The following is a 27334-nucleotide window of genomic DNA, read 5'->3' as shown; positions in this document are numbered from 1 at the left end:
AAAAGATTCCAGCTCACCTTTTTAATGCTTTATGTATACTGTGGTTGAACCTCTTATGAGCCTGTGTCCCATGGAAAAGGTGCAGGGGTCTCAGAGGAGTTAAAGGCTGTACTCAAACATCACTTGCTCTGATCCAAACCTATTTTGTGCTTTCCTCCTGTGTTTCTAAATCTCATGCTGCATGCAGGCCACATTGTAGAAACAATTCCTGTCTCTGGCAGAAGTAATACATTTGGGAAGCTCAAGGTGAATAAATGGCTGGAAGGGTAAAACTTCCAAGTTTGTAGAACATTTTCAAGCATCATGATTTTTTAAGTAGCAGTTTGTTTAAAAAATAAAGAAAACCCATCCCTATCTTGTTGCCTTGAGACAAGAAGAAGCAGCATAATCCAAGGCCCTGGATCTCTTGGAGCACCTTGGGTGAGGCGTGAGGATGGTCAGACTCTGGAATGTTAGCTCAGAGAAGTAGAGGGATCTCTGTTCTTGCTCGGTGTTTGGCTGAAATTAGCCTTGTTTTGAGCAAGTGCTGTAACCAGAGGTCTGCAGTTCCAATGGGAATTGTTCTGCTGTTAAGGTTTCCCTACTTTTGTGTTCTTCTGTGTTCTTTTCTAACCTGCAGCTGTCCCTGCAAAGCATTGCAGATAGGCTTTGTTGCTTCTGTCGTTCTGGGCAGCAGCTGTGCAGAGACCTTCAGTGCTTTTCTGAGTCCAGGTCAGGACCTCTCCAGAGCCACAGACCGAGCCCAGGCAGCTGCATTAGCAGTGTGTGCTGGCCCCGTGTCCTCGTGGAGGGAGGGAAGATGTGACCAGCTGGAGGTTTGTCTAAATGACCTCTTTAAAGTGCACTTTAGGCACTGGGACTGCTCCTAATGCCTCTAGGGAAGCTTCTGAAATACAGATTGAATCTGAACAGATTTGGAGACAGAAATGTGATTTCTTATTGTCACGGAGATCATGGTGACATTAATATTTCCCATGAAAAAAGTTGTCATTCCAGTGACATGAAAATGGTGTTGGCTTCCAGTAAGCCTCTAGAAATGTTAGAAAAACATCACCTTTGTCATTCTAAAAGTTACCATCACCAAGTTCCTTAGAGAAACGTTTGGAGCTTGAAGCTCTCAATGCTTCTTCTTTAACCCTCTTCACTTATGTGTACTGTTTTCAAAACTACAAATTTGCCTCTGTTTTTGTTTGGGTTTTCTTGTAAAACTGAGTTTGCCATTGAGTGCTGTCAGGAGACATTAAACTGGAGCTCTGCTGGTCAAGCACACATCACACAGGCCATGTCTTTAGGAAGGATTTGCCATCAAAATCCCAGGCTCTCAAAACCTGTCCAAAGGCTTAGATTGTTGAGTTGCAAAAAGACTTATATTGAGTTTTCTTGTCTGAGGAGCTGAAAAAAAAGACTCCTTTCATGACACCTTCAGGTATGAGAAGGACAATGTTGGTGTTTGTATTCTGCTTGTTTATATTCTGTTAGCCAGATCGTTTGTCTTCTGGGTCAGGGATCACAATCAGTGTTGCAAATCTGTAAATTACAGGTGGCATTGAGTGGTGCAGCTCTGGAGCAGGTAGTCATAGTATCTCCTCGTTGATACTTCCAGCTCACCCACTTCTTCCTGAGAGTCCTCACTTGGTGCAAAATAAATAGCAGGATTAAGCTTTTAGTATTTCTTTTGTGTCTGAGTTTTGAGGCTCAACAGAAATGAAAATTAAACAAAAATTTGATTGAAATGTCACATTAGTTTTCAGACTTGTAAGACACAATGAAACTGCTATTTATTTAGGGAAATGTGAATCTGTAGCTGCCATGCTGTTCTTTGGCTTTCATCCTGCCAAAATGAGGTGGATGGCACTTACTGCCATAGTGAAATTTTGCTTAAAATCTGTGTTTGAGTATTCATTCCATTAAGTTTCCATTATGTATGGAAACGTAATATGCACAGGTGCAACGCTCTCAGGTTTGTAACAGTGTCCTTGGTAGTCACTGTTTTGAACATTGGATACAGAAATATGGTTTGTTCTCTGTGAAAGAACAGTGACCACATTATTGTTCCTGTTTTGTTTAATTTATGTCCAAGAACATAGAAAGGTGGCATGTTAGGACACTGCAATGGAAGCTCTTGGCAAGAAAATTTTGTCTTGGCTTGTAATTTAATTTCATTTATCATGTGTGAGGATTGTAAGAGCCTTTAATGTTTTGTTGACATACAGTTTTGAATTTCTTCTGCACCGAATGAATGCAAATGAAGAAATACTTGTTTTTCGACAGCTAAGAAATAGAACTTGTTCAGTATGCTCTTAGTTTGCACAAGCTTAAAGAAATGCACAGGTTAGCGATTTAAAAGGGTATTAATGTTGATGGAGTAGTGTAATAAACGTAACCTCTTAATTTTAATAATGTATGGAAACTTGTAAGGAATAAAGCACAAAATAATAATGAAAATACCTTTTCCTCAGCCGACTGTAGTCTTTGAAGGCCATGCAGTAATGCACTTTTATCACTGGGCCCCGAAATGCCATATTTAATTAAAAAGCAAGACTGGCAGAAAACTTCCATGGTTTAAGACATTAAGCTGGGAAACAGCCTCTGCTGCTTTCCATCTTGGGTTGCTCTGGAAGGTTTTGGGTGGAGTAGTTTCACTCTGTGGGGTTAATGAAGGTGCCCATGACTGGGTAGTATTTGGTGAGTCCTTGCTCCATCTTCTTCATTGTTCTTTGTTACCGTATAAGAAATGGAGGTTTATTAGGAATTCTTAAAGATGGGCAGTTGTTGTTTTGTCTGGAAGCCTAAATCTTACTGTGTTGTTCTTGTCTTTATTCAAATTAGGATCTTTTTGCCTTCATGTCTTTGACACTTGCTCACACTCTCTGTTCTGTATGTAGGGGTTTCTTGGGTCTTCAGGATTTAGTGTGACAGTTTTTCATTTGTTTTTGACTCTTGTGAACCATGCAGCAGCCTATGGCCCTGAGTTGTTTCATGGGTGGCTCATGTTTAAAATCACTTTAAATCAAAAGGTTCAGTCATGCTTCCCTAGCTGTGGACTGCCACCTGTTCCCTTGTAATTGGCACTGGTGTTCCTGTAGCTGACTCGTTCATCTTTTGATGGGGAGTTTATCATGCTTAAACAATCAAGGGTGTCACGTTGGATAGCACATAATCCAGAAAAACTCAGCAGTTGCCAAATGGGACACTTTTTTTTTTTTTTTTTTTGTCTCACAGCTAAAGATTAGTTTGTTTTGGCTTGTTCACTTGATGAAAACTAGTTCATGGAAAAGTGAGGAAAGTTGTCATCCAAAATTAATCATTTTGCTCCTCTGCAGCTGGTCCACGAGCTGCTATTCTCATGAACATCCTAAGTGCAGGTCAAAAAGTACCAGAAGCCAGGATTTGTTCAGATTTAATAATCTGACTTGAGTTTGCTTTCTGCTGGTACTTTGACTGTTTTAGAGATTTTGCCAGTTGATTTATGTTGTGAGTCAGATTGCCAAACTTGCTGCAGGAGGATAGAATGGATATCTGCCTATCCTTGGATTGGAATAGTCAATTTGTGAAATGGAGCTGTGCACTACCATTGCACAGTAAACCTGCTGCTTTCCTGACAAATTAGTTGTGAAGATGCTATTAGAATATTTTTAGCTCCTACAGAAAACAGACAATGAAAATGTTATGAAAAAGACTATATGCATGGAAATAAGCATTGGGAAGACAAAAAATACGTCTCTGACAAAGATTTTGGGAGATACTTCTTGTTTTATGAGCTATCCTCATATCACTTTTGTCTGTACAGTTCTGTGAGGGTGAGAGACTGCTTAGTCCAGCAAGATTGCAGTGGGGTTTGAGGTGGGAAAGGATTTGCTGTGTTGAATATTCAAAATTCAACTTTGGTGATATATGCTATTTTTTTTCTTCTATAAACATGCATGTGGAAAAAGTTGGGAATACTTGTTTATCATTCTGTGAAAGTAGTGTGTTACTATAAGGTGAGAATTTCCCCTTTTTATGCCAGTTCCTCTTCTGGTGAGCTGTTTAATTCATTTAAGAGTAATAATTTTGTTATTCCTTAGCTGTGAAAGAGGAGGGGAAGGGGAATCAAATCTAAATTGTGCTGTTACATAAAACTAGTTTGAGTGGCAGTTCTTGGTAATAATTAAAAAGTACTTTGTTCTTATTTGGCCAATACAGCTTTTGGGAAAAGAAAGTAATGGTTTGTTTTCCTTGTCTGTCAGTTAGATAGTGACTGGTATTGTATGTAACACACCCAGGCTGAGGAGTGGGAAATAAAAGACACCTGGCTCTGGTTTGAAGTGTGGCTGGGGTGATTGTGTAGGTGTAATTTGGATGAACAGGTGTGTGAGAGTTTCTTCAGAATCTAGACAGGAGCAATACTTCTTGTTTTAAATGTGCTGATATTTTCAGGACCTGAGTTTTGTAGAGCCAGGCCATAGGAATGTGGAGTAGTCCTCTCGGGTTTCCTGCTTTCGGGATGACCCGAGAGTCCCTTTTTCCCAGCCCGGTGGTAGAAGAAAGAGCTGGAATTGTTCAGCTTCTGTTCACAAGGTTGTTTATTATCTGTTATCCAAAATATTTTCTCTCAGACCCGCAGAGGCCTGATCTGCAGGTCTGTCAAGGGCACGCTACCCGCCCCTGGGCTGGTGTTGTCTTTTTATATTAAAAACTACATGTACTTTATTTGCAGTTATTTTCCGGGCTGGTGTTGTCTTTTTATACTAAAAACTACATGTACTTTATTTGCAATTATTTTCCATCGTCTATGTTAGATTGTCTGCTTCTACTTTAGGCCAATCTAAATGTGCCACCATCACCAGGAAGATGGAGGCTAGGAAGAAGAAAGAAGAAGAACAGGACAACACCCATGTCCCTCCATCTTGCCTCCTAGACCCCCTTATAATAAAATCCTCAAAATTCCACCTTTCACCCTGTGACAACTACTATTATGCTACTTAAACTTTTGTGACTTGTGATTCTTCATGCAAAGTTGGTAATTTGCTGCATGGGTTAAGATCGAAATCCCAAGTGTCTTTGGCTTCCTGCCAGGATCTTGAGCCATCCAGGGCACCCAGAGAGATGTCCTGGGTTCCGACATAGTCCCAGCTGTGAGGTGGTGACAGGGAGATGTCCCTGCTGCAGGGCATCGCTGGCCTTCAGTCTCACGTGGAGAGAAGCAGTGGGAGCCCTGGCAAGCTGTGGTCACCTCCTGCCTCCTGCAGAAGAGCTCCTGCAGATCCCTCTGCACTCCTGGGACACACAGCCCACCACTGCCTGCAGCTCTTGGCCACGGGCAGGGTGGTGGTTGGTGGGGAGTGCTGCCAGCCCTGCCTTGTGCATCAAGGAAAGATGGTTCCTTCTCTTCTCTTTTCATTGTAGGGAATTTCTGTGCCTGCCTCACAGTCCTGCGCTTGCTCCTGGGTTCTGGCTGGAGGAGGCCAAGCAGAGCTCTGCTGCTGTGCTGCTGCTTTATTTCGTGTTCTTCAGCATGATGCCAGGCACTCGCTTCCCTCAGCGTCTAAAAATATTGCTGTTGCAGCAGTCTGCTTCAGGAGCAAAGTCTTAGCTGCATCAAGTGGCACTTTGCTGACAAGAATTAAGACCAAATATTTCATTTTTCTGCTGAAGAATTGATTTCTTTACTTTGCTTGACCTGCTGAGGTCGGAAAGTTCATAAGCACTTGTGCAAAAATAATGAATTATTGGTAACATCAGACTTTGATAAATACCTTGTGGGGAAAAAACCCCAATGTTATTTTGACTGCTTTTCCTGAAAATCCTGTCTTATTTTTCATTCTGATTTTATAATCATGCTTCATAGTCAATAAATGCAGTTTTCAGTGCTTTATTCCTGTAAAAAATTTTCATGCTTGATTTTTATAAAAAATAGTTACTTTGTGCCTGGTACCCCTGATAGAATCCCAGGGCTTTAATTTGCTCTTCTAGCCTTTGACATAATACTCAAATAGTGTATTCAGAAATTCATGTAGGGTGGTAAAGAGTCAGTTGCTTCCCTGATCCATATTAATTTTATGTTATATAAATAAAACTGATATAGAGGAGTGTGAACTCTTTTTATTTGGAAGACTGCATTTATTTGAATGATAAAACTTCTCTGTAAATGGAGTGTCCTGAAGTTAGAAATATCCATTATTGTTATCATGGTAGGATAGTTTAGGGACTAATTAGGGAAACTAGAAAAGGCATGAAAGTGATGTTTGACTGTGGCTTTCTCTTACATTGTTTAATATTACAGGTTTAAGAGCAGAGAGCCTGATCTGTGCAGCTGCTTAGAAGCACACTGCCTACCCAGAGCTCTGGAAAGTGCGTGCAGTTTGATTTCTCTGGCTCTCCTAGGGTCTAAAGCTGCTCTTCAAACCTTGCACTCCGTATTACAGGGGATTATACTTCAGCAGGGCTGTGAAAAACAGGATGTTCATGGTCTCTTCAAGTTACATTTAAGATTAAAGGACAGTAGGAGTGGGCTCTGAAGAGCCGCACTGTTGGAATGGAGTGAAAGGCACTTTTTAGTGCTAAATGCATTCTGAGGGCTTCAGATCCGTGCCTGCAGATAGATCCCTTGGCTTAGTTCATTTAAAACTTGATGGGGAGAGTGTGGCAGGTGGAAGAGCAGTGGGTAGCAGCCCTACCTCGCACTTCTCCTGGTGGCAGTGCTGCTTTCTGCCAGCTTGGAAGCGCTGCTGGGTCGGGAGTTTGAGGGCATAATTTCGGAGCCACTTTAGGCCAGCATCAGGACACAGCTGGCCTTGTCCACAGCTGGCAGGGCCACCCCAGGGTGAGGTGGGTCAGGGGAGCCAGAGGTGAAAGGCAAACGCAGCCACAGTAAATGAAGATGTGTGTTTGAGGAGGGGCTACAGCTGGGAGCCTCCCCCTCAGTGGCAGGCTGAGGTGACCACTGGTGCCTCTCCCAGGTTTTGTTCCTCCACGCTTGGTGGCTGGGCTGTGGACAGAGCAGGACAGCTCTCCTGCTGTACCCCTGGGCCAGCTCCTCTTTGGTCTCTGACTCCTTTCTTTAGGTAGAGGGGAAGTTCTGGTACTCTGTTTGGGTCTAGAGCTGTGAATGATTGCACAAGCTTTTAAGAAGCTAGGGAGGTGATCAGAGTCCAAGGAATGCTGTCATCTTACTGGGGTGACAGCGTCGTCTCTCCAAGGACACAGGCATTGCAGGTGAACTGAGAAACGCATCCCCCTGGGGCTCTTTGTTCCTGCTTTTCTGTTTCTGTTCATCTGCTGTATGATACAATATCTTCTCATTTGTTAAAAGCCTGCAATTTCACATCCCTCACATAAAACTGTAATGCACTTCAAATTCTGAATTGAGGAAGAATATACAGTGTTCTACTTCTTCACTGTCATCTTCAAAGTTTTCTTTTGTAAGCAGCTATCTTAGTTTAGCTTTTTGGGAGTGTTTAGGTTGTGACAGTGGTTTTCAGGGAGGGAAGCTGTGAAGTAATTTGATAATACAGAAACATTCAGAAACTGAGGAAACAAAACCAACTTTGTGCTCACGTGGCAGGAGGAAACAATGACAAGGTTGCACAGTTTGGGCAAGGGCAGGAGGGAAAGGTTTTGAGCCATTTAGCATGGAGGGGAGTCCCATGCTGAAGGTGCAGGCTGCTCTTTTTTTGGCAGACAGCAGGGAGAAGTTTGACTGCCTGGGCACAAGCCTCCCCTCTGCGTGTCTTGGAATTGCCTGGGTTGTCTGCTTCTGAATTACAGGCCTTTGTGTGTCCATGCCAGTTTGGGAGAGCTGGAGGAGAGCTTGTTCAGGTGAACAGCTTGTGATACTCAGCCACAGGATTTTGGACCCTGAATGACACTGTATGGCCAAGTTGGTACAATTTCATTAGAACAGCAGTAAGATTCTGACCCCTTGCTTGGGATATTCTGTGTCATGTGTGAGAAGTGCTGGAGAGGTGTGTGTGCAGCTCATCCAGAAAGCAACATTCTGAGTTCTTGGTGAATCAAAAACCTGGATTCAGATCTAGTGTCTTCAAAGTACTGGAAGAACTGGTGCCTGTTGTGAGCGCCTTCCAAGGCTATTCCTGTGGCTTAGGGTAAATGTTGCCATCAGCTGGAGCTGCCAGAAACCAGAGCCACTTCTGGCTGTGCAAAGGCTCCAGTATGAGCTAAGTGGGAATTGAGATCAGTGATCCTAAACCCATGATGTATGACTAAAATAAAATGGCTTTTGATGGTATTAATCTCTCTAAAGTTGCTGGTTCTTTATTCCTGAAGGCTTGTGTTACATTTATTTCTAATTGTTTGCAGAGACTGCTCTAGTTTCATAAAAAAATGTCTTTTGTGCATAACTAAGCACTTCCAAAAGCATGCGTGGGTTGCCTAGCTATCTTGCATTGTTATTTCTTTGTGCTTGTCTGAAAAATTTTGGATGTTGTTTTTATAAATGCATGCAACAGCTCTAATTGTCTGAGGCAAAATGACCTGGGATGGTCAGTGTGATTTTTATGCTGCTGTGTGCTGAATTACTAAAGTAATTTTTAGTTACCAGGGTTCAGATTTCTGATTTAGTTTCCCATGTGCCCATCTTAGGTGTCTGCCTTAATACTTCAAAGGCTGTAAAGCATACTGAAGTTCTTTGGCATGAAAAGAGCTCTATAAATTTAAGGTCTCTACTGAGACAGCAAACTGGATTATGGCTGATTTTTGGGAGAGAGATGATTGTTTAGGGAACGGCTTGGTCACCAGGAGAAGTTATAAAGGGAACTTAGGGGACAGTGTCTTGCTTATTTCTGTTTGGAAAAAAAAAATTTGGTTGGGAAAAAATTATTTGAAGTATTTCTCCACTACAGCATCTTGCTGTAGGCTGGGCTTCCTCCAGGGTGTTAAAATACTGTGTGTCTTGTGTGAAAAAGAAAATCCATTTAGAACAGGTAAGGTGGTGGGTATCGTTTTACATGTCTAGGTCAAGCATGTCCAGGGAGGATTTGCTTTGGATACATTGGATTAAGAAGAGATCTGAGTTTGAAAGAAACCTGAGGGAAACAAAATAATGGTATGTGAGGTGTTTTTCCACTTTCTTTTATATAAGGAAAACATGAAATTAAACTGATGCAGCTGTCCATATTCTGAAACTTGTGCTGAGATGAAAGTCTCAGTATATTTTAAAGCAGTCCTTAATATGCTGCTTTTGGAAGTGGTATTTTCTGATTAAAATTCTGCATAATCAAGTAGAACAGTTGGACAGGAAAGTTGGTCTTAATCTGCAAAGAAATCCTTCAGCAGGCAGAGAATACAAATGTGTGCTCTTCAGAAGACTCAGCTGTTAGATAGTCAGGGAGTTACAAACTTTAAAGTCTTCTTAAAAGTAAGTCAGCTTCCCCTGTAAGAGAGGGCATTCTTAGTTTATTTCAGTATTAACACTTTTTCCCTTGTGTTATGTGGAATTCTTAGTTAGTACAGTTTTCTTTTCTGAAAACATCTATGAGTAATTGGGATTTAAAGTCACTACCCTGAAGTAATAACTAAATATTTATTACTCATTATTAAATATGTATTAGTGATTACATATGGATCCCAGTTTCATGAAATGATTAAAAAAAACGCTCAGAGTCTTTTTTGGAGCTGAGGTTCTTGAGAGAAGTGTTTTCTTTCCAGAAAGAAGGTGCAGAGCTGTCCAGGGTTTTATAGGATGTTGGTGGAGGAGAGATTGAAATTCTAGGTGCTAATCTTATTGCACACTGGTTTGTTGGGTTTTTGGTTTTTTGGTTGTTTGGGTATTTTTGAGGTCTTATTTATTTTTTTTTTGGGTTGGGTTTTTTTAGTTTTTTTTTTGTTTGTTTGTTTTGTTTTTGTTTTGTTTGTTTGTTTTGGTTTGGTTTTGGAGTGGTTTTTGTGAGTTTTTTTTTTTTTTTTGGGGTTTTTTTGTGGGTTTTTTTTGGTGTTGACCAATCTTGCCTAGGCATTATACATTCTCTATTCCTTCTAACTGTGGTCTTTTATTTTAGTCTGTTAGTTTAGTTATTATTTCTACACACAGAATTCTTTTCTTTCTTCATAAAAATCTATATACAAATCTGGCATGGTTAATGTTTTCCTGTTAACTTAAACTTTGATATTCAGCTGTGTAAAAATCTAGAGATAGGCTTAAACCCTCCTGACAACGTCTGTGTTGAGGCACCTTAAAATGGTGATGAAAAATGCTGCACAGGTGTAGCAAGGGAAGAAGCAATCTCTTCTGATGTCAGCTGTGATGCAGACATCAGTGGAAAGGAAGCAGTGTGTCGAGGCTCAGGAACGTGTGTCACATATATTAGATGGAAAAAACCAGATTTTTGTTGTCTTTTTCTCTGTGTGTGTGTGGAGTGCATTAGTCTTCTGTCAGAAGCTGGTTCAAGAGATGCCTCTTATTAAGAGTAAAACTGGGGAAAAGATGGAATGTTTTGAGTTGGATTCTGAAATACCCAGCGGGAACGTGGAGATGAGTGGGTTTTTTCCTCTCTCTGTCTCCCAGAGCACACTGAGCCTAATGATACTTGTTAGAGCAGGGAATTCAAAGCTGGTGAACAGCCGTGGTTGTGCTTAGCAGGAATAAAAGGTGGTTACTTTTTCCAAATTAAAGAAAAGCACACGTGCTGACTATCAGTTACGTTTGCTGCAGTCTTGTTTGCTGGTTTTGCAAATTTAAATAACTGTCTTGAAACAGAGATTTCCTTTATGTTCTAGTGTGGTTTCACTACTTATAATTGTTTCTGTTATCTTGACTGTGCTGCCTTAGATCTGTGGTGGAAATTTTTCCCCTATTTTCCTTTCCTTTTGGCTGTGTGGCAGAAATGAGTTATCTAGTGTTGTCAGCTGTTGTTTGGTTACACTTTTCTTGGGTTTTTAAGATTTGTTTCTTTTTGTATTTCCTTTTATTTTCCCACCTCAGTTGAACTTTATATTAAAAACAACCTGTCATTTGATTTCATTTTTACTTGTGAGCGTTATTCATGGCTTATGGTTGCATTACCTTTCTGTTCAGCAACCTTGTATTCTTACCAACAGGAAATTGTTATGCAAAATGTGGCATGAACACAAACCTGTCAGATGTATCTTTGTGGCTGGCAAATGTAGGGGGGAAGATAGAACACTACCAGGAAGGTCATGAAATGTTAGTCTAATTATCATGGTTTTGGCAGAGGAAAATTGTTCATGCTGATCTGAGAACTCTTTGAACTTGTCATTGTGGACAAAAGAGGAGGGGAAAAAATAAATTAGAGCTTTCAAAATGCCTTTGACAGGTCTTATCCAAGAGGCTGTTGAACAATCTGAGGGAGTCGTGGGATGAAAGTGGAGGGTTTGTTTGTGCAAAAGGCACAAATGGCAGGAAAAAAAGCCCTAGATCCTGGTAAAGGTAAGCTCAGGACTAGAGAAGCTGTGCTTGAGATATTCTTGAATGACTTACAGCAGCTGTGCAGAATTTAGTGAGTTTTCAGGAGTGGTTCTCTGGATATATCTGTATGCTAGCATTACTGATTTTCTTAGGACCTCTTGGAAGAGAATCTAAGTTCTCTGACTTTAAACATAAGCCATGAGAGGACAAGATAGCATCTGATGTTGATGGTGAATTTGAATTTTGCACATTCTTGCATGTGTGAAATTGGTCATCAAAATAAGAAAAAAAAGTAGCTTTTATACATGAAATTTCAAAGTTGAAGTCATGGAGTAGTCAGTAGTTTAAGCAGATTGGATAAACCCAGAAAACTCTTGTTTCCTGCTGCAGGCAGGAATAGTATTTCTCTGGATTAAAATTCACTTTGATAATGGATAAACATAAGACACATTCGAAATGTGTCTTGCTTTCTTCCTGGTGCTTTTTAAAAGTGAAGAAATACTGGGATTTTTCAAAGTGAAGTAAAGTGGTTTTAAACCAGAAATTCATGCCATTTTCCTCATTATAAAACTTGAAGCTATTTGCAACTAGTTCCTCTTTATGGGTTGATGGTGTGGTGGTATTTTGATAATGGAGAAATAATAAATAAGTTTACAAATATTGCATAATACCTGGGAAGTGAGAGGACATAACCTCAGGATAGTAAAACCTCTTGTGTGTTTGCCATGACTGTAACTGCTGAAGACCAGGGAAGGTAACAGTAGGAGTACATGGGTATGCTAAATGGAGAAGTTTCTAATAAATCCTGCTTTGTTTTTGCCAAAGGAATTGTTTCCAGATTATAGGACTGAAAATGACCGAGCTGCTGTGGGGAGGTTCGTGTTGGCAGGTTGGTTCCTTCTCTAATCCCTTAGGGGGAAAGGAGCACATCTCCTTCCTGGCTCCTAGTGGGCGCGTATTTAGGATGTTAAGCAGTTGTATCAGGTGTTTTTAGTTTGGTTTAGTTCTTATTCCTTTTTTTCCTCAATATTTAAACAATATCTGGTCTTCAAAAGCTGTGTTTGGTCACTGGTGGCTGCTGGCACTTCTGAGAGAAGAGTTTGTGATGTGAGCCCTGAGTGAGTCTGCTGGGTAAATGGATTTGTGGTAAACATGGCAGTGTATCTGCTGTGATGTATCTGATGTGATCCTGTACTTCTTGTTATTCCTCCAAACCATTTGACAGAAGTCTGAAAGCTAGAAATTGTGCTCAGAAACACCAACAGGGATCAGAATAGAAAATTGCTTGGCTTTTATGATGTTTCTCATCAAAGTCTTGTTCTGCGTTCCTGCGGTAGGTATCTTCAGTGTTTTCCTGTCTATTTCTGACAAGCTCTGTGTACATGCTGAAACTTTAATGTTTCTTTTGGAAGTAAAGCACCCTTATGTCTCAGTAATGTCAATCTCTCAATTTATGTATTAAGGCTGTAGTTGGATGGATAAACGTAGAGGTAGGATCCTTCTCATCTTTTTCATTGATTTTTTTTTTTGGGGTATAATAGAGAAGATTCACTGGAGTGTGGGGGTAGAATACTTTTTGAAACAGAAGGATTTTTTTTGTGTACAGAAATGTACCACTACCTGTCCAGGGCTCTCTACCTCTTGTGTTGCTTTAGCCAAAGCCTTTGTTTCCTGTCTTTGTTAATTACTCGAGGCAGTGGACTGTGTTAAGCCCTGTGTAGTGCTGCCAGTGTCTGGCACTCTGCACAGCACTGCAGTGTGTAATGTAGAGATTACTGCTGTCAGAATGATAAAAAAATTGTAATTTCCAGTGCAGTTTGCAAGTGCAGATGTTACTGTAATTGAAACAAATGCATTTTTCTGCCAGTAAGCAAACGGGCAGGAATAATGTGGTGGAAGCTGTCCTTTTCTTGCTTGCATGTCTCTAGATAAAATTAATTCTCTGCTGAAGCAAAGATATTGATAGATATTATTTAGATATTATTATTACATAGATATAGCTATTTTTGGTTAGAAATCAGCACAGCATGTAATATGGGGAGGTCTCTGAAGGAGGCAGAGCTCTTCCTTGGTGTTCTGAAAGTGTGATCAAAGAACACTGACCTCCCAGGCATTCCAAAATTAACAACGTCCGACTTCCTTTTTTTAACAGCAAATGCAAAATATGTAGAGATGGCAATATTGACTGATGCAAAACCCCAAAAAAATGTATGGAAATTTGCTTGCATTCTAGTAGAGAAATTCAGTTTAATGCTCTGTCACTTCTTTTTGAGATTTATGCTTGCTTTGAGCACGTAAAGAATATTTATTTCACTATTTTAAAGCCCCCATACGTAAAATTAAAAAAAAAACAAAAACAAAAACAAACCAGAGAAAAAAACCCAAAAAAATACTAAACCAAAATGTAAGGGAGCAACAGCAAGGGAAGGCAAGCTGGGAGGCAGTGATGACAAGGCTGACAGACAGTACCCTCATTGATAAGAGTGCAGTCCCCCAATGCCTGCCATGAGGCAAACAGTACTTTGGAAGTAGTTGGCATGGATTTACAGAGGGAAAATTGTGGCTGGCTGTCCCTTCTACAATAGATAAACTAGGTAATTGGATAATGGAAGAGCAGGAAATGTTGCTTCTTGTGGCTCGAGCCGTCGCTGTCTCCTGTTACCTCTCACAGAGCAGGGAGTGGGTCAGTAGTAGCTCACTGCTCAGTGCGGTGTGGTGCACTGAAAACTCACCCAGCTGCCAGGCTCAGGGCCATGATGTCCCCATGGAGGTCAGTCACAAGGGCTGTGTTCCAGGGTTGACACTGGGACCATCCTTGGGGTACCCAGGATGTGCAGCTGGCTTTAGCTGTGACCCTGAGCAGGGGTTGGAGTAGTCAGTACGCAGAGGTGCCTTCCCACCGTGAGGATTCCCATCCCGTGGTCCAGGCTTGCTCAGCTGCACACTGTCCATGTTGGCCTTGACCACAGGGAGCTAAACTCTGCCAGCAGTGGGGTTTTTTTTTCCTGCTTAATACCTCTTCTTCCATAGACTACTGGAAGACTTTTTTGCTAGTGAAGGGAAAGGATTAATCTCAGAGTCAATTCTGAGTCAGCTTTACCTGCAGGATAGGTGTTGGTATTTGTGGCAATTGCACTCCAATGCTGTTCATTAGAAACCCTGACTGTTCAAAACTACAGAAGCTTGACATGAGTTAAATCTCCTTGCTTTCTCAGCTCGTGTGCTGTCCTGTTTTAATTTGGTTTTTTGGTTTGGGTTTTTTGTTTTTTTTTTTACCAGGGAAGCTGGCCAATGGATACAGCCATAGAGAAAACACAGATAGAAACTGTCAGATAACTGGTGATATAAAAGAATTACAGACCATGCTATGCTAATCATGGTTATGAATTTCTCATGTAGGTTGAATTTGGTTGAAGCTTTTGTGATGGATCCAGAACTACGTCAGTGCCTTCAGGAAGATCTGTTACGTCGCTTTCCAGACCTCAACCGGCTGGCAAAGAAATTTCAGAGACAAGCAGCAAACTTACAAGACTGTTACCGAATGTTCCAGGCTATCAATCAACTGCCTAATGTTGTACAAGCATTAGAAAAACATGAAGGTATTGCTACCCCTATCTATTCCCAATGTTTTGTGGTATGCTGATGATGCAAAGAAATAGAGCGTAGATTTCCAAAGATGACTTTTTTCTCTGTGTGCTTTTGTTGCAGAAATAAAGCTTAAACACATTTGAATTTTAAATGAGCTGAAATTCTGAAATGCCAATCAGATACTTAAGAATATTCATAGCCAAATCTTTGCAGGAAAATGCATTCCAGTTAGAGTGTAGCTGGGATTCTGGTACTGTTGGGTGGTGGTGTGGGAATCTTTGACATGGACTTGTCTCTAGGAATTCCTGACCAACTGTTGAGCAGTTGTATCAGGTGTCTTTAGTTTGGTTTAGTTCTTACTGCCTTTTTTCCTCAATATTTAAATAATACCTGGTCTTTAAAAGCTGTGTTCTTACTGTGATCTTACAAACAAGATATCATTCATACAATGGTGTTGTCATCCACTTCGGGTTGTAATTACACACAAAATCCCCCCAATTTAAGTATTAGTGGTATAACTCAAATGGCTTTTTTTTTAAATCATAATGCTCCTGTATTTGATACAAGTAACATGGCAGGATTTCTTCCAGTCCTTATTAGTAGGAAGCACAATGCTGTGACAAGCAAGTATAGAAAGTACAAAAGCTGCTGGTTTTTTTCCTTTTATGTGTATTACCAAGAAAATGCAGAATAAGATCAGCATTCAATTTAGCAATAGCAGTTCTAACCTACCAGAAAGCTAATTTCTGTTGAAGCCCATTAATTTGTTAGAAATTCCCTTTGTGTAAAGCAAGCACCAAAGCCTGAAAAACAAATGTTGTTTGAAATGGTACGGTTACAAAAATTTGTTTCCTCTACTTGATTAGAAAATAAAGCTACCCAGTGTCTTATGCTTTCCTGTACTACAGTTTTACAACTTCAAGTAATGAAACTTCTACAATATTAATCTTAAATCAATTTTCCATTATTGTCTGTGTTATTTCCGTGAGCACTTAAGATCTGAAACTCTGAGAGAACTGACAGATGTAACTCTTTTGCTTGTTTTTATTTTTAAAGAGCTGTGTCACTCTTCAGCTGTCTCAGTTGTGTCCATTTGGATTTTCCAAACAGACTCTGCTTGCCTTAACCTTGACATGGAGCTCTTGGATTCCCATCCTATACTGAGGTGTTAGTTCAGAATTGTGGCTTCCTGTGTTTACTTCTTTTTATATTAGTTGCCATTTGGATCAACAGAGTTCCTCTGTCATAACACTGGGGTAGGAAAACAATTCCATTTTTAGAGTTTTGGGGAGCAAGCTGTGTAAGGCAAACTGCTAAGCTCACCATATGGAAAAGTTAATAGACTGCAAAAGGTTCTTCCTGCTCTACAGATGAATCAGTTGGACTTAGTAGGGCAATCACCAGCAGTATATTAAAGATAGTTTAAAATAGGTGGTGTGTTATTTTTATTTTTCTTTTACTTGTACCACCTGTTCAAAGTACATGAATGGTCTGGTAGTTTTCACTGTACATGAGTGATTCAGACTGGATCTGGTAATTTCTCTGTTTCTGGCTGTACAGAATGTTGTAACTCATCAAGGGATGGAAAGTCAGAAAGATTTTTGACAATTCTGAATATGTGCCAGTTTCAGAACTCCCTTGCCTATGGATGGCTGTGGGGATATAGAGCAGCTATGGGGATACAGAACAACCACAGAGCCATCAGTTGTGAGTGCCTTTCCCTCAAAATGAAGCATTGTTTTGTTAAAATCCTTGTTTTTATGGATGGTGAAAGCTGAGGAGGGGGGTGATGAGTGAAGATGGCTTTTTTCTGCTTTGGCCATAAGAAGTCTGCATAGAGATGGGAAAGAACTCTGAGTCATCAACTCATTTTGCTCTAGCTGGCAAAAGGGAGCAGTTGTTCATTACTCTGATTGCTGGGGCATGAAATGTGTATCCTTACTTCTGTCTTCAAGAAGCTGCTGAAGCATCTTCCTTCCCATCTCAGGCACTCTTTAAGTCAGTAAATATGCAGGATACAGGAATTGTGTGCTGGGTGTCAGGTGTGTTTTTACCATACTGTATACAGTGACTGAATGCTCCTTACTGCTTGTTTCAGTCCTGTTCTTTCCCAGACTGTTGCGCTGGTGTCTTACAGACTGTTGTGGTCAAACTTGGCTGTTTCCCATCCTTTGTCATATCCAACTGATTATTCCCTCACTCATAGTGGAAACACTTTTATCAGTGTGTCATCTTATTCAGTATTACATTTTACTTCATTTCTATTAGCCCAGTTTTCAAGGTGTTGATTTATTTCTGATTTATCTTATTCCAGTATAAGCTACTGATAGCTTCCATTTATAAGCATTTATAAGCATTTATAAATATATAAGTGACATTTATAAGCAGCCTTCTTTTCTGCATTAACATGAATTCACATATCTTAAAAAGATAAATGCTTCTGTGAGCCCTGGAGGAACTGTTGTCCTTCCTTGCAGCTCGTTCATCTTTTGCAAGTGGGTGATGTCCTCTTTATCTGCCCTCTGGTCATGGCGTAAATCATGGATCTTGCACCTTGGCACCTCCTGTGACACCATGCTGAATGCTTTAGAAGAGCCCAGATTAGGTCTGCAGAGTCTCCTTTGTCTCAGGCATTCCGTATTTCAGACAGATGCTGCACCATATGGATATTATCTACCTGTAGAAAACCTATACTCTTTTTAATCCAAATTTCCATTGTTCTTTTCCTTTTATCCCACTTTCCATTGCACTATCCAAATGACTGGTGCCCTTAATCATCGGGATTTGTCTGTTTTGCCCTGATAGAGCAGTGTCATTTTGCTGCCATACTGTGTGCTTCAAGTCTGAAGATTAGTGTTTTATTTTAATTGCCAGACAACATTTTTAAACCATATTAATAGTCAAGTCTTTACCATGTGTAATAAACACTTGTCTGTGCTTCAGTAAGTAAATTATGGTTTAAATTAAAAACTGCACCTGGGCACAGGGAGGCTTTGTGATCAATATGCATCTCTGCTTTTGATGGTACATAGCTCTATTAGTCTTTCTCTCAGTGGTTACTTTCCATCCTAATAATGTTGAGTAGGTGCAAAAGAGCATTTTTTTTACTATGCATCTTTTCTATGAGTTAATGAATACAGGTGCAAGACATGTTGGAGTTTAATTTAGAATTTTTCAGTGGTGTTTCTTGCTCATATTCTTGTAATGCCAGGTGTTTTAAGAAAAGCATGTGCAAATAACTTTTATAAACCCTCATTATTCTCTGACTCCACTGTTTTACTTCCTTTGAGTGCTGGATACCAAGTTTGAAGTTGGATTAAAAGAGAAAATAAATTTTGCAGTGTATCAGTTGGACCCATATAAATGAATGTATGTAAATACATCAGTATTTTGTTTACTTAATAAATTAATATATTCTAATATATTCTAATTTTGTGACATTTCCTATGGTGTCCAAAATGTACCCTTCAAGCTTAAATAATGAAATGGCATCATGAAACTTCCCTACTCAAGAAAACAAATGATAATAGCTACTTTAAGTTCAAGCACAATTGTTTTTCATTGATTCAAGAATATTGAAGTTCATTTCGTTGTGTGTGCCATGTATTCTGTCAGCTGGAGCACTGGGAACTGCTAAGCCCACTCTGAAGAATGGACATGAAACTTTTTCATCTCTTCAGTTTCTTTCTTCTTTGTTGACTGCTTTTATTTTATAGGTTGGTTTAGATGTGTCTTCTTACAGGAGGGAAAAAACCAAGATACTAAGAGAGCAAGCAAGAAATTTGGAATTGAAAACAATCTTTATTTCATATCTCTTGGTTTTGAAGATCTTTAGTCAGCAGAAAACTCCATTTTTGCAAGTTCAGTAATCTCTCAACAATATGTAATTTTTTTTCTCTATTAATAGATATTAGTCAGTTTAGAGCTTTCACTTTAAAAGTTTGAGGGACTGGGGAAGCAAAAAGGCATGGTAGAAGAAGAAATCAAACCAAACTTTTTCTTTCTACTTCAACTGAGAGAGGAGAGATTCGCTTGGGTAATCATGTCCTCACTGTGTGACTTCTATAAATTTCTGTGGCACTTTTTCCACAAATTTCTATGGCACTTTTTCTAAGCAAAGGGTAGGACTTTTTTCTTAGTCTGGTAAGAAATTGAGAGGTTCTGGAATATCCAGAGCTTAATTCTGTATTTCTCTTGTTAATGTGCAAAGCCTTGCCTGTAAGCATTAGAGGCAGCAACATGATTCTGTATGTAATTCAGTGAGTCTAAGCTCATAGCACTGGATTCATTTTGAGGCATTTTTGTAAATCATCTAGTCAATAATGCTAATTTTTTTGTGATTAAATCATAGCTTGAAGTTGCTGCAAAGATGTAAACATGCATTTACTCACAGAGGGTTCCCACAGCTGGCTGCTGGATATAGGTGCTTATTTGTAGCTTATGTGTACCTGCAGAAAATACTTCCTTCACAAATTTGGTGATATCTGTGCATGTTAATTTAACTGTGAACTGCTCTTGGTCTTCAATGCTTTTGGTGTTCCATGGACTTCCAGCCAATATGTGTTCTGTGCAGTTTGACTTGGTGCTACAGAGTATCTCTGTTAATTTTGATGCCTTCTTGTCTAGTGGAAGGAAGTTACTGTAAACCTGGTTATAATATGTGGTCTTTTTTTGTGGAAAACATAAGAACATAAGAAGCTGATAACATACACTTCAATTGCTATGTCCATTTTGTAATTACCAAATATTCCCAGTATTGTGTAATATTTTATTAAGAAGAATTGAAAGCTGTGAGTGTGGAAGATAAGACCTACATTTTTGCAGGAAGCATGTCAACTTTTATGTGCAAGAGTTGGTAATATTCAGACAATGGGTTTGCTTTTATACTGTTGTTTGTTGTTTTGTTGTTTTACTCACAGTAGAAGGGAATTAGTACCCCCAGTTATGAACAAAGGTGACAGAATAGGTACAAGCTTAATCAGAATGTAGATGGGATAATGCCAATTTTAGAAAAAGGTACATATGTTTCAGTGAAATAGTCATAGCCCATCTTTGTAAAACTAACCAGCTAAGCAGTTGTGTTGTTTGTCTTGGATAAGTGAATTCTGGTAAATCTGTGGGGTTTGTGAATGATAATTTTTCTTGTTTGTTTGTAACAGGAGCTCACCAGATGTTGTTGTTGGCTGTATTTATAACACCTCTTAATGATATCTGCTCTGACTTCTCAAAGTTTCTGGAGATGATAGAAACAACATTGGACATGGAAAAGGTATGAAATGTTGTGTGGGTGGAATTTACTCAGCAATTAAAGTTTCTTATTGAACTTTGCAATCTGCTCTATATGAACTAAATTTAATTGATCATCTCTGTTAAGTAGCTAGTGGTAATTTAGCTGCATATAGAAATACATGCTGCATTTAGAAATATATGGAGGCAGTTATTAGTGTATCAGGGTACTCAACAGGATATTCACCCACTATCTGAAATTATCTAGCTAGTGAACAAATGCTTTGGGTGCATTGATGCTGTGGACCTGAAACTATTTTTTAAAGATCTCATCAGTATTAAAAGTGGAGAAGTAATTTTGTCGTTTCTCTACTTTGTATTTTTAAAGTTACAGTAACATGTCTCAAACCCAGAATGTAGCCCAGGGTATGTTTATTACCTGGGGAGTCTTTTAGGATTTTCAGTTTTTTTGATTAACCAGGGGTTAGGATTATCCTAAGTGAAGGTCTCAGCTGACTGTAGAAACAAGAGAACTACCTAAATACGTGCCAGACATGGTAGCAAGGGCCATTTGTTGAAACTTGTAAGAACTGCAGTGGGTTAAAAATTTTAAACATACATACTTTTATCCAAAGGCAGGAGCCCTGCCTTTTCTTTCTTTGTATTGTGTTGTGCATCCATCAACTGCATTTTACTGTTTATGGAAGGACTTCTTTGATTGACATGTTGCTGTAATTTGTGATGTATGGTAATGAAGAAATTTATAGCTTTATACCAGTTACAGACCATCTGTTGATGCAGTTTGTGTGCCCTGGGACTCTGTTTTCTTTAAAGGTAACAGCTGTTTAAGCCTTCACCCTTCATAGTCCAGCTCTTCAAATTTCTTTTCAGGTTCTACTTTAAAAATGTTTTGTTGTCCTTCTAAACAGAATAACAAGTCAGTTATTTTTGGTCAAATCCCATAGAATCTGGCATGTTAAGTTTGATTTTTTCCCCCTCTTCAAGGTACTGGAAAATGTCTATAGATAAGCCAACGCTGGTTTTACCAGAAGAATAAACTTTGTCCCTATGAACATTACAATTTGAACTTTGACTTGAAATTCCTCTTGGATTTTGAGGGAGTTCAAATAAAATACGCAGTTCTATTCTGAGTGCAATTGAAGGATAGGTTGTCATAGCAACTAAATTATGTCAATAATCCATTCTAATATAAAAAGAAACATCTAAGTTCAAAAAGCGTGGGATATGGTTATTCATTTACCTAGCTGTAATAAAAGTTGAGAAACTGTCACTTCCATTCCTGTTTATCACAGAATCACAAGGGGACTTTGAAAAACCATCTACTCCAACCTCCTCCTCAAGTCAGGGCAACTTCAAAGTTTGGTGGTGCTTTTGGTACGTAGCCACCTGGCAGTGGAAGCACAGGGAAGGGAGAGAAAAAAGATGAAATACAACAAAAAGATGAAATGCTTCATTCTTGCCTCTGAAAATGTTAAGCTTAGAAGGAACCATATCTGCTTTTCAACTCAAGAGCTGGGTTGAAATTGGTAGGATTTTTTGTGAAACTATGTAGGTTCCTTCCTAAACCTCTAGAGTCTCTTTTGGGGCAGAAATTACTGATTCAGAAACTACAGTTTCCAAAGGCTTCTTGTTTTGAAGCACCCTGTGCTTTTACACTCTGTCTCGGTTAGCTGCCTAAGTCTGGGGTAGCAGGCAGATCATGTACATGACAATTTCATTCCCTCTGACTTCCCTTTTTGCCCTGCCTACTGCTCAGTCGTTTGTTTGCAAATAACTCCATTTCAGCAGAAAGGAGTCTGTTAAATCGGTGTATTTTGTGTGTATGAAGTACATTCTGTGAGAAAACAAGCATTTGAGATGTGTTTGTTTTGCAGTTGAGCCAGACACCAACTATCACAAACAACATTGCATGACAACATTATATATGTATAAAAAATTGAGTGTGAATTATTATGTAAAAGTAACCGTGTATGATCAGGAAGATATTTTTTTCTAATTGCTTATGTTCATATATATTTTTTCTTGTTATTTTTCCTCCAGGTGGAGAATCATGAATTTCTTGTCAAGGCTTCTTTTGATCCTAATTTAACAGAATTAAGAGAGAAAATGAATGAACTGGAAGAAAAAATGCAGGCCTTACTAAAGACTGCAGCCAAAGAACTAGGTAGGGTTTGGAACTGCGTTTGATTTGTGTCTCCTTTGTGAAATGTTTTGCAATCAGGTGATGAAAACTGGTGTAAGAAGTTAAAGGGTTAAAGGATGTTTGCATTATTTTATTACTGAGTTGGGGGGACTTTGGTTGTTGCAGTACAAGCTGTTGAAAACAGAGAGATTTTTGGCTTATAACTTGGTCTTAATTTTTTTTTAAACATTCCAAATTATTTCAGGAATGATCATACATGTTGCAGAATCCATTTTGTAGAGCTGTAACTCATCAAACTCTTGGCTAAGTCTAGTTCTGTTTTACATTCTTTGAGGACCTGCACTGTGACTTTTTTCCCCTCTTCTGTGCGTTATCCTGAATGTCCATTCAGCTTTCTTTTGATGTTCTTGCAAAATGTAATTCATAAGCAAATGAGACATTTAAAGTGTTGATTTTCCTGTGCAGAAGATTCCATGTTCAGCTGATGAATTGGGCATTGAAAGAGCAAACTTTAAGAAAAAGCCACCAACTTCTAATGTAAATATGGCAAGGAAAATTGGCAACACTATACTTGTTTTGGGTTACACCTTTAAGAGCTTGCATTTTTAAAAAAATTTTTTTAAAGTGTAAAGATGATACCTGGATGAGAAGAAGGAAAGCCAAGATTGTGTAGGGATGAAATGAGAAATCTTGTAAGAGAACTTTGTGTTAGTAGAGGGATTACAAGAGTGCAGGTGCTGTGCTAACAGCAGCAGTGCAGAATGTCCTTGCATTTTTCACCTTCCTGGAGAATTCATAGCAATAATTGTGAGCCTGATTTGAATATGCAGTTTGAGAGCATTTTGAAGTGAGAGCATCTTGAAGTAAGAGCAGAGAACGAATCCATATATTTGTGTTTGGTCTGGGTATTTCTCATAGCTGTACAGAAGCAAAGCAATTCTACTCAATTAGGTCATGTAAGAGAGGCTAAATCATGGAAACTGAGGGCTGGTGGGCAGGAATAGCACAGGCTGCAGGATTTGTGATAATACAGCTAGTTTCTTTTTCTTTGTTTTCATCTGAAAGGTTTGGAAGCTGGCAAAAGTATCAAACTGGAGACAAATTCACAGTTTGGGCATCACTTTAGGGTAACTTGTAAGGAGGAAAAAGCTCTCCGTAACAATTCGAAATATGGAATCATTGATACACAGAAGAATGGTGTGAAATTTACTAACAGGTATGAGATGATATTGGTAGTTTTTTAAGCCTGTTCTGAAAGTAATAGAATTGCTCTTTTATAATTATGCTGGTAAACTGGATTCCCTTCAAACTGTCACCTTTTTAATTGACTCACAGATTGAAATATTGAGCAGGACTGGCATAGAGTTTATGTTGAAAGCTGTATTCCCCATTTATGTTGCCAATTATGTTATCTATTTTTGGTCCTTTGACTTGGGCTAATTTCTCTGTTTTAGCTGCAGCAAGTATCATAATTGCTTTTACTGTGAGTGTTTATACAGACACAAGCTGCAGTAGGGAAGGAGCTATTTATGTTTATCACCAAATGTGACATGCAGAATTCTGTTGCTGATTACCTTTTTTTTCCCTTTGTTCCAAATCTTCTCTAATTCTGTTAGTCCTGTGTATTGAACTTCAATTCTGTGGCACTTTTGATTGATCTGTTAAAAAAAATTTAAGTCTTCAGGCTAATTGCATTGAAGCTGTTTCAGTGTGTCCTTGTCTGGACAGCAGTTCTGATGCAGATCAGCTGAAAAGTCTATATTTTTTGTTGAATTTTAGCTCTTTTAAAGCGTTTTAGCAGGAGTAGGGGCTGCATCAGTCATCAGATGTTTCTCTGTTCTTCAGTGTTTTTACACAGAGGAAACAAAGCAGAAAGTTACATATGCAGAACTGGGTAATAGCTTAGGTTGAAGGCTGCTTCTTATCCCTTACTCAAAGCTGATGCACCTTGGAAATCAGATCCTATCTCAAGCTTAGATGGGGTAGCCCAAGGCTTTGCCCAAGTGCCCATCCTCTGAGTGTCCTTCACAGCCTTGTGGGCACAGGTTCCAGTGCTGAATTACTATTTATGAAAACTTTCCTAATCAGATCTAATGAGAATTTTCCTCACAGAAACTTGGCATCTGAGGATCTCATTCTTTTGCCCTGCACCTCCAAGGAGAGTCTGCTCCTTCTTCCCTCCAGGCTGACCTCAGATGCTCTCAGCCTGGGCTGGCATCTCTCTCAGCCTTGTCCTGGTGTGCCACGTGCTCCAGCTCTGTACCTTTGTGGTGACCATCTGCTCCAGGTTCAGTGTTGGGAAGAAAAAACCCAGAACCAGAGATGTCATCTCAGGAGTGCTGAATAGAGGGGAAGAATGGGGAAGAACGATTTCCTTCAACATGCTGGGTCCACTCTGGCTAGTGCAGCCAGCATGGGCTTGGTCTTCTCTGCATCAGGGGCACGCTGCTGGCTTGTGTTCAGCTTCTTGATGGTGTAGAGGCTGGTTTCTGTTTATCACTCACTTCCATAGTTATAAATCCTTATCTTTGAAAAGGAGGGCAAGCATATTGGCTCACACCAATGTTGGTGTATTTCGCACCAATATACTTAAATGAACAAAGTGTAAACCTTAATTGCATTTTGTTTTAACATTTATTCGGAGGATATTTTTTAAAAACATCTCTGAAATGCAAAACAGCTTTTTCTAGTTCCAAATAGGTTCTGAATCTAAATGTATGATGAAGGTAGGCTTTTCTGTAACTGAGAAGATGTACTTAGAACCTGTACTTTGTCATCTGTTACTTTCCCTTAGTGAGGCAGCCCATGCATCACTAATAAAAAAGACTTCTCTGTGCTTAGTTAAGTTATAGTTGCTTCTGTAGGTGGTACTGGAAGCACAAGACTGACTTCTGCCTGTAGTGTGGGCACACTACTTGGGTGTGTTTCTTATTCAATCTTGCAGAGTCTTGTTCTTTGTTTAGGAGACAAGCTTGAGAAGAATAAAAACTTGTTTAAACTCTTGTCTTTATTTCAGGTTGCCTTAGTTTGAAGATCAGAACCTGTTCATAGTGACAGTAATTAACTTAGGTTTTTACTAAGTGAAGGAAGTCAATGCCTTCAGATCTGATAAGCCTGTTGTAGGACTCTGCGCTAATTACACAGTTGCTTAGCAGCAAAATGTAGCAAAATAGCCAGAAGTTTAGGTTTAAGAGCTAGTCCTTATCACATAGCAGCTCTATAACAAACTTAGATGATGATGTCATGTGTTGATGCTAGAATTTCTGGTTTGGCCCTTGTTGGTGATCTTAAACTTGGAATTAATCTTGAGACTGCCTTGGTGTGGATGAACTGTAGCTCAGTTGCTTTGTGCTCTTTGTGCTGAGCCTTGCTGTTGAAACATCTGGGGACACTCGGTATAGACTCAGATGAGGAGGCCAAAAGTTTGGCACTGTAGGTGAAGGCAGAACATCTCAACTTCTAAATACTCTTGTTTTGTTCACAGCAAACTGAGTGCCATCAATGATGAATATATAAGGAACAGGGAGGAGTATGAAGAGGCTCAGAATGCAATTGTTAAGGAAATCATCAACATTGCTTCAGGTGAATATGCCACTGTTGATGTGTGTCACCATCTGGAGTGCTGGGAGGGAGGACTTGCTGTTTCTTTGAGGGTCTTTTACAGACAAACTGTAATACTGCCCAAAGAATTGGTGTGAAAAGTGAGGTGTGGCTTTCAGACAGCTGTTGAAAGTTTGAAGTATGAATTGTCTTCTGTCGCCGGACCCTTTCCTGGCATTGCTGCAGATGTGCAGTGATGAGGTGTGTGCAAATGCTAATCACATAATAGGAACAAAATTAAGGCCATAAGGGTCACATCTGTCCTCCACCTACCTCCCTGGGGCATCTTCACCCAGACAGCAGAAGAGGTAAAGGACAGCAGAGAACTGAAGGAGTGGGACCTGAGGTCTAAGAACGTTGATATGCAATATAAGATGAAGTTAGTCACTGATTATACGGCAATAAAAAATAACTGGTTTCCTAAGTTATTTCCATATATTTTGGTCCAAGATTGCCTACTTACAGGACATTCTTTACTATCCTTCACCAAAAGCAGAAGAGACACTGGGGAATTTGGGCTGTAGACTCCGGTCCCTCATCCCTTTCTCAGAAGAAAACCAAACACCAAAACTTCAAAAGCTGGTACAGAGGATGCTGGGCCATCTAGCCTGGTGTCACAGGCTCTGTATCTGACAGACCTCCCTCCCATCATTCACACAAACACAGATGGTTGCTGTGTCTGAACTGTCTGTGCTGTGTCTCTCGTGTCTTTGCTTGCATGAGCATCATCATGCCGTGTATTATTCATGAAGGAAACTTGCTGGATTTCCAGATGAGGGAAATTAAGCACCATGGCCTCACCTCCTCCTTTTCTTAGTCTGAAGAAGTCTCCTTGGTATTCAAGGCATGGGAACTTCAGGATTGCATCCTAGACTCTCCTGGGAGATGACTTTAGTCTTGAAGAAAATTGTTACTGCAGATGAATTAACTTGATGGACTCCGTGTAGGCTTCAAGCTACCTTCTCAGCAGGAGCCAAAGCATAGCTAATGGTATTGAATTTCCATCTCCTCTGTGCAAACCAGGTTATGCAGAGCCCATCCAGAGCATGAATGATGTGATAGCTCAGCTGGATGCCATTGTCAGCTTTGCCCACGTGTCCAACGGAGCCCCCGTGCCCTACGTCCGGCCCGTTGTCCTGGAGAAGGGGCAGGGCAGGATTGTGCTGAAAGGTGCCAGGCACCCCTGCATCGAGGTGCAGGATGAGGTGGCCTTCATCCCCAACGACATCACCTTTGAGAAGGGCAAGCAGATGTTCCACATTATTACTGGTAAATGTCGCTGTTCTCTTCTTTGTTTGTTATTTACTTTATAAATGTCTCGAGTATTTCCAATAATGATTTCTTTTTAAAAAGAAAAAAACAGATCAAGAGCAAGCACAACAAATCAGCAA

At 39.7% G+C, this 27334-nt stretch overlaps 1 protein-coding gene across 1 annotated transcript in view; it reads left to right on the top strand.

The window, feature by feature from the left end:
• The window catches only part of MSH2 (mutS homolog 2), a 46131-nt gene that overhangs the window by 10281 nt on the left and 8516 nt on the right, over nt 1-27334 (top strand). The window contains exons 7-12 of the mRNA XM_041489426.1: nt 14765-14964; nt 20113-20222; nt 22241-22364; nt 23409-23559; nt 25828-25925; nt 26967-27212. Coding sequence (XP_041345360.1) covers nt 14765-14964; nt 20113-20222; nt 22241-22364; nt 23409-23559; nt 25828-25925; nt 26967-27212 — 929 coding nt within the window. The remainder of the gene's footprint in view (nt 1-14764; nt 14965-20112; nt 20223-22240; nt 22365-23408; nt 23560-25827; nt 25926-26966; nt 27213-27334) is intronic.

Source organism: Pyrgilauda ruficollis, unplaced genomic scaffold (genome assembly GCF_017590135.1).
Source record: "Pyrgilauda ruficollis isolate IOZ18807 unplaced genomic scaffold, ASM1759013v1 scaffold93, whole genome shotgun sequence".
Lineage (NCBI taxonomy): Eukaryota > Metazoa > Chordata > Aves > Passeriformes > Passeridae > Pyrgilauda > Pyrgilauda ruficollis.
This window is presented reverse-complemented; position numbering and strand designations above follow the sequence as displayed.